This window comes from Chenopodium album, chromosome 16, assembly GCF_948465745.1.
Source record: "Chenopodium album chromosome 16, dcCheAlbu1.1, whole genome shotgun sequence".
NCBI lineage: Eukaryota > Viridiplantae > Streptophyta > Magnoliopsida > Caryophyllales > Amaranthaceae > Chenopodium > Chenopodium album.
The window spans coordinates 44,592,510-44,605,936 of record NC_137849.1 but is presented as its reverse complement, the minus strand read 5'-3'; the positions used below and the strand labels follow the sequence as shown (position 1 = coordinate 44,605,936).

General features: G+C 36.8%; 2 protein-coding genes across 3 annotated transcripts; one reads left to right on the top strand and one right to left on the bottom strand.

Annotated features, from left to right (window-relative positions):
- Nucleotides 1–834: 834 nt before the first annotated feature.
- LOC145585522 (uncharacterized) lies at nt 835–10,018 on the bottom strand. Of its 2 annotated transcripts, XM_081642221.1 has the most exons (11): nt 9,693–10,018; nt 7,165–7,552; nt 5,604–5,810; nt 5,197–5,415; nt 4,962–5,022; nt 4,654–4,857; nt 3,775–3,866; nt 2,552–2,734; nt 2,330–2,466; nt 1,431–1,654; nt 835–1,202 (listed from the first exon to the last, which is right to left on the bottom strand). In XM_081642221.1, the coding sequence occupies exons 1-10, from the start codon at nt 9,803–9,805 to the stop codon at nt 1,432–1,434; spliced, it is 1,827 nt and encodes a 608-aa protein (XP_081498347.1). In that variant the 5' UTR covers nt 9,806–10,018; the 3' UTR covers nt 835–1,202; nt 1,431. The 2 variants fall into 2 exon arrangements, with proteins under 2 accessions (XP_081498347.1, XP_081498346.1); XM_081642220.1 differs by having other exon boundaries at nt 835–1,654.
- A 406-nt stretch (nt 10,019–10,424) lies between these two features.
- On the top strand, nt 10,425–11,528 carry LOC145584391 (uncharacterized). The gene has a single exon (XM_081641244.1). The coding sequence runs from the start codon at nt 10,425–10,427 to the stop codon at nt 11,526–11,528; it is 1,104 nt and encodes a 367-aa protein (XP_081497370.1).
- Nucleotides 11,529–13,427: the final 1,899 nt, after the last annotated feature.

Sequence of the window (13,427 nt, the reverse complement as noted above, 5' to 3'; positions counted from 1 at the left end):
TTTAGAGACGAATTTCATGCTTTTCATCTTGACTTGATTATTATGGACTACATCTCAAGGGGTTAATTTCTTCCTTTATGACATAAAAAGTCTAGTGAAAAAAGTAAAAATTAAAAAATTCGAAGTACATCTATTTTATAATTATAGGAAATTAAAGTTTATGAATATTATGCTTTTCATCTTTACTCTTATTGTATATTTGTATTGATGCACGTTTTCTCTTCATTCTAGTTAATCAATGTACGTTGCTTAAAGTTTATGAATGACACTACTGAATTTAATTGATACTTTTCTTCTACTCAAGTATGTTATGTTTAAGGCGAAAAACTTCCAAACCTACAGAGTAATACGGAAGCATATGCAAAAAAAAAATTATAAAAGTCCAAGAACACAATTAATTAATTAATATTTTTATGGTTTCTAACTACTACGTAATATATTACTCTATACTATTACCGACATGAAAATTTTAAACCAGAAAATATACCCTAGCTATTCAATTACATAAATTGATATAAGATCGATAAATATTATAGAATATGTTTTAAATAAGGGCACTTGTCAAATTTAGGAGTACTCTGTATTAAGATATAAATTAAATTAACTTTTTAAAGTTTCACAATTTTCCTAATTTATGTTTTTATAGGGCACCAAGTCACAAAACTTGCCAAAACTTCGGTAAATAATACGGAGTATGGCAATAAAAAAAATCATGGCATCACAAAAGTTGCCATAAACTCTGCTAAATAAATATTGCAATAAAGATCATAATTTCATTATAAATTTATTTAGTACTATAATAACATGCTTATCAACCTTAGAAATACCAGAATATTATGAAGATCATTAAGAAAACCACGCCATAAAAAATCATTTATACGGAGTATATACATTTTGAATAGAGCGACTGAAAATATAGAAGTTTTGGAGGGACAAAAAAAAGAAAAAAAAAAGAGCAGATTCATCAATACTGTTAAAAAAAAAAGAGGCTTTACATTTCAATACCTAAAACCGAAGCACTAGAACTTTGAAAGTTGCCAACGGCCAACACGAATTTTAAGTAGGAGCTAAATGAAGCAATAACCTGGTTGTCAAGCTAAGTACAAACGAGTGTATGAGACTGGTTTAGAGTCATTCCCTGAGTTCGACCCCTTGGGCAGCAAATTATCATCCGAAGGGAATTGTGGCGATCCATTCTGGACCTATTATTTACCAAACATTATCCTTGACATAGAAGGCTCGATTCTGACCTTAGACAAAACCAGAACGAAACAGAACAGAAGACAAAGGCCAAAAGAAGTGCTTCATAAATTGTAATGACAGACAAGAGGAGACAGTTGCAGAAGATGTTGGCATCTTAAGCATAAAGAATGGTGCTCTAGTTACCATGTTATAACCTAGACGAGCAGTTTAAAGTGCTTCATAATTACCTTATTCTTGAGAAATGTGACTGTTTTCTTGAGGTATTAAATCCTCTGAAAAGATGAAACTGCTTCTGGCATCAAACACATTTGCAATTTGCAGAATTGTAGATTGAATTGCAGGTGATGAGGGATGAACAAATTCAGGGAGAGAAGGCAGGCACTGGGGAATGAATTCAGCCTTCTCATGTGCAGGAGCATAGAGGGCAAGCACTGCACGGCAAAATATGAATCTGCAACGTGACAAAGAAACACTTCAGTCAGCTGAATTGAACATCATCAATCCTAAAGATTGTCATCAGAGACCTGAAAGGCCGAATTGAATCCTGTTCTATCACTCTATCCCCCATCCCCTCCCCCCCCCCCCCCCCCCCCCTCCCCCGGGAGCTTTCTTAGACCTTATACAAATTCCTTCTGGATAAGTCTCACAACTCTAAGCTGCTGGGTGAATGAGTTTCTTGTGCAGCAGATATCATCTATAGTTAGGTAGACAATAGATAGAAAAGGCTCAAAAAAAAGGGCAAGATATGGAATGAAAGAAGGATTTGAGCCTATAACCAAACCAGGGTGAAGGATCTAGGACAGTTTCTTACATATGCCTTGCAATAATATTGAATGGTGAACAAATATGAGTTTAAAAACTGTCAAGTATCTTCAACATATGTCTAGGTTAATGTCACTCTTTGCTGAAGACAAAAAACCACATTGTCACAGCAACAATAACAACAACAATCAAGTATATATCAGGGTCTGAATCATCTGAAATCTGAATGTAGGTAGCCTTACAAGATTAGACATCCTTTTATGAAGACTGAATCGATAAGGTTTAACTCAGTTTAGTGCAAATGCATCAATCCACATATATATGTCATTTGAATAACAAAAGAATGGACAAATTCAAACAGTACCTAAGTAGGAGTCGCCTGAGGAATGGATCGCAGAAAACTTGGGACCAAACAGGATCAAGAGAACCTGATGTAGCTAAAGTCAACCCCCAGTCATTTAGAGAAGAAGAAAGAAGCTTGTCGGCAGTATCATACAGATCCTGGCCATAACAATTTCGTAAGTCTATATAACAATACAAATTTTAATTCAAGAAAAGCAACGAGCAGAGAAGTTTACACACCCACCGTTTGAATATCAGACCCAGAAGATCCCAGCAGGAGGCAGAAAGCTTGGATGGGAGCTGTGAGAAAGATGGTAAACAGGCTCCCATTCAAATGCCGAGACCATTCACCAGTGGAAGTAGAGGGTGAAGACTTTGGAGACAAAAGCATAGCAGCTGATTCTCCTTTTTCTGATCCACTTATAATCTACACATATTTAACAGAACACATGGAGAAATAGTCATCCATCAGTGAGGACTACTGAAAGTAATTGCTGCAGCATTTAGGAATAAAACCCTAGCAGAACATAAAACCGTGCAAAAGAAGTCTGAAATCAGATTAACTATAAAAGTACAAATATGAACCAGAGCAAAAAATGTCAGCAACTGAGAATAAAGATACTGTAAGTTAACCATATAATGTTTAAAGCACACTATATGACAAGAGAAGATGGTTATGTTTCTCTTTGCACTAACCTATTTCAAGTTGGTGAACCCACTAAACTATTAACCTATAATTTGGCAGGTCCTGGTATAAGTCATTGCTCTGATCATAAGGCAATAACCAGAAACAAGCGTGAGGTATCAGCCTTAAAAACACAGTTTAAAGTGCTAAATTTATGTTTAATAGTCAGCACAGACGAAATCAGATAAAGGCAAAGTCCACATACATTCCTATATTAGTTATCACAAAGACCAATGCGATCATATGCAAGACCACAGCATCACACATATCTATATTCCACTTATCATACATTTTTCAATTTAAAACTTATACAATCAGTTCTGCTATCACTTTAATTTTGTGTGATTCACCAATAATGAAACAATCATAAGAAATTATACTTTCCTTTTTTTATCTTGCAAACAAATCTCTCATCAACAACAGATGAGTAAAGTTGTGTGAACACATCAAGTAGATTTTCTATGCAAAAGTGAAGAGTAAAGGTTAGAAAAGGTCAAAGGCAGAACAAGAAAATGGGAAGTCTGCTTGTCAGTGCTACATAAAAACTATTATGAAGCAAATTTATAGAATTGTTATCACACATCCTCAAATGCCTAATGAATTGAGAATCCCTCCTGCCCCTTTACAAGAAATGGAAACAAGATTACCATGGACCTCTGTTGAATCCCTGTAATAACATGTCACTTCAGGAAAATTACCAATTTAGAGCTATGCATCTGAACTGTTTCAGGATAAAATGCAAATCATTGGATCCATCAATAAGTAGAAGCTTAGAGACTTGCCTTGAATGACCCACTGCTCTCACTGTCAATGACAATGAAGAGCGGCCTTCTTGTAAATGGAAGCAAGTCAGAAGGGTAAATGTAACTGGAACCTGAAAAGGAATGTTGACAACAAATGAATAAAATTATGCTTGAAGGACAAAAGAAAACAATCAAAAACCAATTTGCATTTCATTAAAGTGATGCTAATTTTAGTTATTCAGTGTTCTAATAATAATACATACAAGTAATTGACTTTCCCCTAGTACAAAAGAAGCACATGCACACAAACTAACTTGGAGACAGTTTGTCTTGAAAGAGGCAGGACAGATATGACAGGCAAATTGAATTCCAGAAAGATGGAATAGGCAACATGGAAATCATGCGGAGAAAAAAAAAAATTGAATCCACTATCCATAAATTCCAGCCATACACGCTTAAAAAAAAAAAAAAAAAAATTTACCAATTCAAAAGGTATACACATCGACTGAAAGTTATAATATAATATCTATCTGGTTAGTGTCTTCCAAAATGGGTGAAAAAAATTGAAATATCTGCAGGGCACAAAGGGGACTTTTGAGGATTTGCAATGCTAACAATAACATCCTCTAGTACCTCTACTTTTAGCATAGCAGTCACTTAGGTTGGCAACTACATTGACCTAAATGACTTGGGCTCGGGATTTGGTAAAGGTATTGTCGTGTATCAGTGATGACCACATTAATCCTGACCCTCAAAGTTATAGAGGCTAAAAGATTCATCTTCCACAGACGAAAGTATGACATGAACAGACACCGGAGAGAAAGAGAGCGAAACAAACCTGTACAGGCTTATATTTTCAAATCTATCTCGGAGTAGCTACTTAATTCACATGGGGTTTAAAAACAGGATTTATTATACCTTCATTTCCACGGCACCCAATATGTATGCAGTCTAGGGGGCTATTTGATAAAGCTTCTTCACTTTGTCCGCATAAAGGGCTGTGACCATCAGTCATGGAAGTTGCATGCAAGGCGGTCTGAGATTGGAGGATCTTGACACTGCTCTCAGGACCAAGACGACTGCCCGCACCAGAAGAAGGTGAGAAAATTGACCCACTTTTTCCTGATAGATTTTGAATTACATAAGAGACAGCACGAACCAGACCTTTTTAAGCATGGAAAACTAACATAGCCAGGAATATTATGTCTCCAGAAGGCCAAAGCTACCTGATAGATAGATGAAGAGAACACCATCAGCAGGAAGCTCATCGCAAGCTGTTGCCAGAACCTGCCACAAGTAGTGCAAGATTAGATAGCTATCACTTTAAGTTTATGTTTGTTACACAAAATTTTTTAAATTTAAGCAGGCGTTTGCAGCTCAACAAGCATGAGAAAACCTACTATCAAATCAATACAGTAAATTCTGCACACTATTCAATTATTCATTCTTAGATTAGCATACCGCAATGAAATGTGTAACTGAAGGACGATAAAGGACAGCTTTCCGTGGATTACGAGGCAGGGTTGGATCAGTAATATCTTGTGTGTGGTTACTGCCACTATTTTTTGTTGTTCCATCTTGACCTGCACCACTTCCTGAATGGTAAAATGCACCAGAAGGTTCCCATTCTAGACTCTGGAGCATTCTGTACGTGTCAAGGGTAAGCTCTGAATATTTAACCTGCATAAATTTTTGAAGCCTAAGTGAGTCAAAAGATCATAAGGGGAGCCTTGATATCGATAATCAAGTGTTTCATAAACCACACTTAGAGTATAACACCTAATAGCCTCTACACTATTCTGCCTTTAGGACAACATTCACTGAACAAATATATAGTACTTGAACAAAGGCAAGAAAGTAGGCCTTACCTCATTAGGATGGTAGCTACTTAGTACAGCATCCCGTAATTTCAGATTTCTCTTAGGGTTATATGAGGAAACATGTGGTAGAGTGTCTGGATGAGGATCAAGAACAAGACTGTATCTCAAAGGCCTGATGTTCATAAAATTGGTGTCAGCTTTTAGAAATTTAGCTACTTCTTGGACCACCACCTTCCATTCTCTGAAGTTAGCTTCCTAGAAAAAGAATGTGGACATCATGCAAATTATCAGTTACCTGCTATAAGTTACATCCTTTGACAAAGTGATTATAAAGTGAAAAGAAAAACCAAACGAAATTGAGAAGAATAGAGGAGTACATAATTGTAAAAGATTATCTAAACTTGACAAGTAAACAATAAAAGTCGATGGAGGCTTTATGAGATCATTGTTAACGGCACACAAGATACCAAGAAAAGGTCAATTGAACAGTTGAACTTCCATAACTTGGATACAAATCAGACATGACACTGAAGAACTAATCAAGCAATAGAGCAGTGAAATAACATCCATCCTTCTTAAGTCAAAGCAACACCTTCCTCTGGTTCCAATTTGCTGCTATTAAAAATTACAAAAATCTCTTCCCCACAACCTCTTCTTAATAGAATGGTATGATAGATCTTGAAACTTCTGCTAACATGTTTTCATAAATCACCTCTAAGTCTCTAAAATAGTTAATTATCTCACAGCATCATCCCAGGAACCACAGCATAATGGTTGACAGCCGAATTATACATACCGATGGAATACCTCTCAAACTAATCAAAACTTTGGAAAGCATTATTTAAGATAAATTTCCAATATTTACATGATCTGTGTTTTAATCTTCCTGCTCCACCATGAAACTTTCTGCTTCATACTCTGTCCTCTGGTGATATTTGCACCATGGTTAGAGCTATAAGACAGACCTTTTCCAAATTATCACAAGATTTACAATGGAAACACCGAAACATAAAGCATTATCTTCCTGTCCCACCACTCCACATTCCAACAGCATCCACATTTCACCTAACACTCCACATGTCCTTCAAACTCTAATTTGTCACTTAATTAAAATTTGATGATATAATAGAAACTGAAATAAAATACAATTTCTTTGGATAGAACCACCTTATCCATTACTTTAATCACGTCAAACACCCTTGACTCATGTCTTGAGGAGTTGCGACTTAAAGTGCCTAAAATGCCATCGTGTGATGTATGGTTTAAGCAGTAATGACTGGAGCATTCATAACTCCACTAGGATCATGCCTTCAACTCATACTACGAATCAAAATGCTCAAAATACCAACTTTTTGCAAATATAAAGATAAAATATAAACAAAGAAAATTTTGTTGGGTGGTTTTCTACAAAGTGTATATTATATTTGGTTATTCCTTGTAACTTTCCCTGGGTGGTTTTCTACAAAGTGCTTATTATATTCAGTTATTCCTTGTAAATTTCCCTATCAATGCTAAACATTTTTCTAAGGAGATCGATTTCATCAATGTTTATCAAGATTAGCATAAGACCACAGAAATAAAGTACCAGAAGAAATTAAAAGTAAATAACCTGAAAAGCCCGCTTGCATTCATCAAGCAAAATCTTTAAGTGATTAACCAACTGATGAACCATATGTCGACGGTTAAGCACTAGACATACTGTAATGAATCTTGCAATGAATCTCAATTGTTTATTTGCAAGATTAATATCTTGAAACATGCCCTCCTTGAAATACTCCCTTGTCAGTAGAGCTTCGTAGAATACATATGATTCTGACAAATAGCTTGCATCACTTGTGCGTGTATACTGTCCAAAATAAAGCTGACCAATCCGAGATGCAATCTCACCAATCTCCCATCTCTTTAGCCCACCATCTACCAGCTTCTGCCGATTTGCTTGTTGAAATTTCCATAACTCTGTATATACTTTGAATACTTTGCAAAAATAAGTGTCAAACCTGCATTATTTATGTATACTATTGCATATCAAAAACCAAACCAATGACTGAGGCTCCAAATAGGCAAATAGCCCTCAGCCCCTCACTCTTCTTACATAAAGGTTCATCAGAAATTTACTCATTCTTAAAATTTTGATTAATTGCCAGAAAAAGACGTAAGATCTAGCAAAGAATAGCAGAATTTGGGAATTTTTCCCCTCCAACCTGCTGTAGGCTCAGTGTTCCAATCCTTGCCAATTAGTGCTTTAAAAGGAGAAACATGACAGAGATGAATACTGAATATCTAACACAGCCATACAAAGGGAAAATACAAGTCTAAAATCTAAACCAACACTTCTAGCCACCAGCCACAATATCCTTCAATTGTACAAATAGAAAAACATCTTAATAAAGCACATTGAATTTTACATAGAGAACAAATTCCAGTTCAATATATAACAAATCAAATTACAAGAATATAAGGAATAATAAATACTGTTTCTTTTCTCTCTTGAATATTTGTTGTAATTATTCTTTTAGCAAAATTGTTATCAAACTCCACAGAGGAGGGGTGTATCCAAGTATAGTATCTCCAACAAAACCCTCATTCCTTAAAATTTCTTCTTAATCAAATTGTCTCTTGTGTCCAATTGTTCCCCCCTTCTCATAAATAATACTATCTTCGTCTTTCAGTCAGCATATAATCCTCCATAGTGAGTCCACCATCTAAGACAGATATGATATAATTGCAAATATCAACCTTTGTAACAAGCCCTGCCAGAATGTCGAGGGAAGACTTCGTAAGTACAAGTTCTAACCTTCTTAGAAAAGATTTTCTATAGCATCTCACACTTTAGTGTAATATACTAATTTATGTTCCCAGCGGTAACCCCAAAAGGCTTCTAGTACCCTTTCTGATTTTCCACAAGGGTGAGGAAGGTCAAACAAGCACAAGTTGTTATCCTCCAAAAGTCCAAAATGAGTCTTTCCCAGCCAAGGCAATTACAGTTTTGAGGCTGACAATGGACTGTAAACAACCCCTAAAGGCTTCTAACAAACTTTGATAGAGGAAAATATTATCCAGAGCAATGAAAGAGGATACATTAGTAGAAAAGATGCATTCCTGTACATTAAAAATAATGAAGAAATATATTGTCTATCACATTTCACGTCAATAAGCCTGAAATATGGCCGAGCATGTTGATCTTTAATAATTCTTGCATAAAATATAAAATATTTGTTGGCAACATCCTTAGCTGTGAGATAAAAGAAACTAGATAGAACTATATGTTTCCAAGAGGCCAAAAAGAATCTAAGCCCCAAGACAATCCCATGAAGCTGCTAACCCAACTCAATCCCAAGAGCCTATCCCCAAACCGTAATCAAATAATTGAGCCTCCAAGACCAAGGGCTTCCCCTCAACTTCAACTAAGATCCAAGGGGTCTAAGAAGATCTCATTGGCATGAGTCATAGCATCAAATTTGCTAGTAGCATTGTGAGGCACAATATAGCTTATTCTCCTAAAGAATGTTAGGGACTAAGAGGCAACTCTAGGAATAGATTTTGCTACATGGACAACTTTCAAGTCAGGCCAACAGCATTTGGGATTGGCTTACTAATTTACGAGTGCCATCTCAAGGCATGGTGCCCAATTTATGGCCCTTGCGTCTAATGTAGACAACAGCCTCTCTAATATAGCAAACATAACACTATTTATCCAACTGCCGGCTAAGCTCCCTACCCCTCACCGGCAGACTCCTTACGACAACTAGTAACTACACATCAATGGTAGCCGCCTAATCACAACATGAGAGAGCATTGGTCCACACCGATACACAACAATCACACCCGCCTAAGGCGAAAACCTCATGTAGGCAATCAAGCTAATGTTGATGTTAAACCTCAAATGAAAACCAGTAACACCCTACATTTCTTACTTTCTTCCAATCATCAAAATATCCACTTTAACCAAATCAAAACTCCAACAATTCACAAATATCAAATTATAATTATGCTATAATTCAACAACAAATGATCAAATTCTCCAAGATTAACACATAAAATAACAAGAAAAACCCAATTCAAACACAAAACCCATTTCTATAAAATACTAAAATCAAGAATTCAGCAATCGAGAAAAAGAGAAAAGAAGAAATGTACCTGTTGCGTTCATAAAGGGGCAAGTCCCTGATCTTAGCGAATTTCTTGTCAGCTTTATCAACCAAAGACCAGTAGATTTCAATCGTGGGTATCCCACTATTTAGCTGCGCCATTTTTAGAGTAAAATTCTCTTCTTTCTCTCTCTTCTTCAGACTCAATTGACCACCCAGAAAAGGGTCTGAGAGACGGGGGAAGAAGAAGCCTGAAAATGGGTAATTCTTTATTCTTGAATTGGGGTTAATAATTGTTGTTTGTAGCAGTAATTTGGTAAAGTGATGACCCTAATTAGATGTGCTGATCACTACTTAATACGTACTCCCTCCGTTCCCAAATGTTTTTTACGTTTGGAATGTTGCGCGGTTATTAAGAAATTGTAGAAATTGAGAGTAGTTTAATGATTGGCAATGTATACATTTAAATAAAGCAAGAATGTTGCATGTGGGGGGTTTAGATAGTGGAATGAAAGCTGTACAAAAAAGAAAAAGCATGTGGGATGATCCGTGCAAATGGATATCAGCCAATAACATTGCTTGATTTATTTTTTCAACCAATCAACTAAGATCACACAGATTGCACACATTAACACCAATTTAAGTTGAGATTAAAATCAGAATTTCCCTCCAACACTTTTACATGTTCAAATAAATAGGCAACCCATTTTCACAAAACAAGTTTACTCCCTCTCTCTCTCTTCAATTACAGAAAACATCATTGCCTGCTTTGCTTCAAAAAATGGCTGATGATGATGCAAATGCTTTCGATTGGTTCATCGACTTTGATCTTCATGATGATTTTGATCGGGGCTACAACGATCTTGACCTTAATTTCCCACCAGCACATGATTTTGAAGACTTTGGGGACATTGAAGTTGGTGATGTTCAAATGGATCATGACGAAGCTGATATTAATCTAAATTCAACCCCAAAAGAGATGCTTCAACATGAAGATGCAAATGAAGCTGATGGAGAGCCTATTCATCCCAAGCAGCGCAGGCTGAGTGATGTGGACAGAGCGAATGTCCTTATGTGGCTATTGGATAGGCAAGCAGAAGGTGTGCTGAAGCATGGAGGAATTAACCAAGCTGCTGAGTTTTTTCAAGTAAGTAGACAAACAATAAGTTCATTATGGAATAAGGCCCAAAAACAAAAACAAGCATTGCAATCCTATAACATGAATAACAATATGCATAATTGTGGTAGAAAGAGAATAGTGGCACCATTAGAAATGGTGCAATTACTTAAAATGGGTCAGAGGTCATGCATTAGGGACTTAGCACAAACGTTGGGTTTGGGCTCAACAACGGTATGGAGAATGATCAAAATAGGGGATATCAAACCACATACAAATGCTTTACATCCTAAATTAACAGAAGCAAACAAAGCAGCACGGTTAGAGTGGGTGTTGAGCATGATAAGGGGGGATTCACCCGAGACAAAACAATTCTACTATCCATTGTATGACTTTGTGCACATAGATGAGAAGTGGTTTGAGCTCACTAAAAAAACATACAGATATTATTTGGGAAAGGGTGAAGTACCCCAACATAGAGCAGCACCATCAGGTACAGACCCACCAAAAGTAATGTTCACTGCTTGCGTGGGCAGACCTAGAGAAGGAGATGATGGGAAATACACATTCGATGGGAAAATTGGGATTTTTCCATTCACATACACTGAACCAGCAAAGAGGAAGTCAAAGTACAAAGAAAAGGGGGCACCAGTCACCAAACTAATTAAGTCAATAACAAAAGAAGTGACCAGAAACATGTTGATACATCAGATAATACCCGCTATCAAAGCTAAATGGCCAACAAATTGGGGAACTGATGGGCGTTAGAACGGTCGCACATTCCACACTCAATCAAACACATTTATTAACAAACACCTTACAAACCAAGCATAATGACAAGTAAGAGTTCGGTCCACAAGGAACGGGATATGGTTGCCAAAGATCTTAACACTTAAGCTAATTCAAAGTCAATGGTAAATTGGGGTTCGTCAAGAAGACAAACAAACTATGGTTCTAAATCAATGGATTAAGGACACTAGGGAATGGGATCCACTCAACCAAGGCAAATAGACAAACGGGGAGTGAAATAGACAAGATATAGCAAGGAATATATGTAAGATCAACCTCATGCAATTAGGACACAACTCACAATACTAAACTTAGATTCCTCATTAGTTTAGCAATAGAAGATACATAATCAAATTGCAATAAGTAATGTCATGCTTCATTCACATTTCCATGTCAAACTAAGCATATCATGCTATCAAGCTCCTAAATCAAGGGTAGCTAATCCTATCACGAAGAACTAACAAGAAATCTCATACAATCAATTTAATTGCAATACAAACATCAATGCTACTCCCACATTTGCATAATTAACCTAAAAGGTTGAGCTTCACCCAACCCCTAGCAAGAAGACTACTCACAACTCATATTCATTAACATGCAAACAAGTATTAGGGTTCTAACTACCTCAATAATTGGGAAAAATGGTTAACAATCGAATTCACTATCATCCAACAAGGAATTATCAAGAACTAAAAGGATTCAAGTAACATGCAAATACCAAATAAAATCTGAAATTAAGTAGAAGAGGGTTGAAGAAATTACTAATTGAAGCTTCAAATGTTGAATACAAATTGCCAAACCTTGAGAATAATTCTTGAATTTCACTAATACAATGATTTGATTTGATGAAAACTAAGCTAAATTAATTAAAAAGAATGTTTCAAACTAAGAGAGATTTCTGAAAACTAGGCTACTGTTCTCTTTTTCTAAATGAGCTAAAGGGGAAGTATTTATACTCCCCGAAACACATAGGGAAATCCGTCAAAAGAAAACGGATTCCTAGCGAGGAGCGCCCGCTCCACAATGAGGAGCGCCCGCTCCTTTCTGCTGCACGCCCTCTCCAGATGCTTCAATGAAAAGTCAGATTTGAAAGTGTCAAGGAGGAGCGCCCGTTCCCCACAGGGTGCACGCCTGCTCCCCTGCTCCACAGCATAGGCAGAATTCAACTTCAAAGGGAGGAGCACCCGCTCCTGGTCAGGAGCACGCCCGCTCCTAACAGACTCTGAACTTGGGCAGATTGTTGCTGAAGTCGAGGAGCGCCCGCTCCAGGAGAGGTGCACGCCCGCTCCCCTGGAGCGCCCTCTCCATTCTCTAATTTCCTTGCCTTGAACACAAACCATGCATTGAATGCTTGCCAAATTGAGTCAATAGACCTGCAAAACATGGACAAACACAAACCAAGAGGGGACAAGGCCGAGACAAAATATTTTCATTCAAAAACGGGTTAGAAAGAGGGGAAATGAATGCAAAATCGGGTCTAAATTGACACAATAAGTGGTCAAATAAACCACTTATCAGGAACAAAGGTCATATACATACAACAAGATAATGCTAGGACTCATATAAAACAAGATGATCCCGAATGGCAAAAGCATTATCAACAAGACGGATTTACTTTCATCCTAGTACAACAACCTGCAAATAGTCCAGATTTAACATTTTGGATCTTGGTTTTTTTAGAAGTATTCAAACACTTCAAAACAAGAAAATGGCCAAGGATGTGGACAACCTTCTACTGGCTGTACGTGAAGCATTCAATGAATTACATCCAAAAACACTAAGCAATGTTTGGATGAGTTATAAATATGGCATGAATGAAATTCTCAAGTGTAAGGGGTCAAACAAATTTCCTCCACCACATAACAACAAGGCCAGCTT

Bases quoted from the DNA above. Each gene is read 5' to 3' on its own strand.
- LOC145585522 (XM_081642220.1), bottom strand. From the start codon at position 9,805: ATGGCGCAGCTAAATAGTGGGATACCCACGATTGAAATCTACTGGTCT. The intron at 7,553-9,692 runs GTACATTTCTTC...TAAATAATGCAG, and splicing joins CCCCTTTATGAACGCAACAG to GTTTGACACTTATTTTTGCA. The intron at 3,867-4,653 runs GTATAATAAATC...ATTCCTTTTCAG, and splicing joins TGGGTGCCGTGGAAATGAAG to GTTCCAGTTACATTTACCCT.
- LOC145584391 (XM_081641244.1), top strand. From the start codon at position 10,425: ATGGCTGATGATGATGCAAATGCTTTCGATTGGTTCATCGACTTTGAT.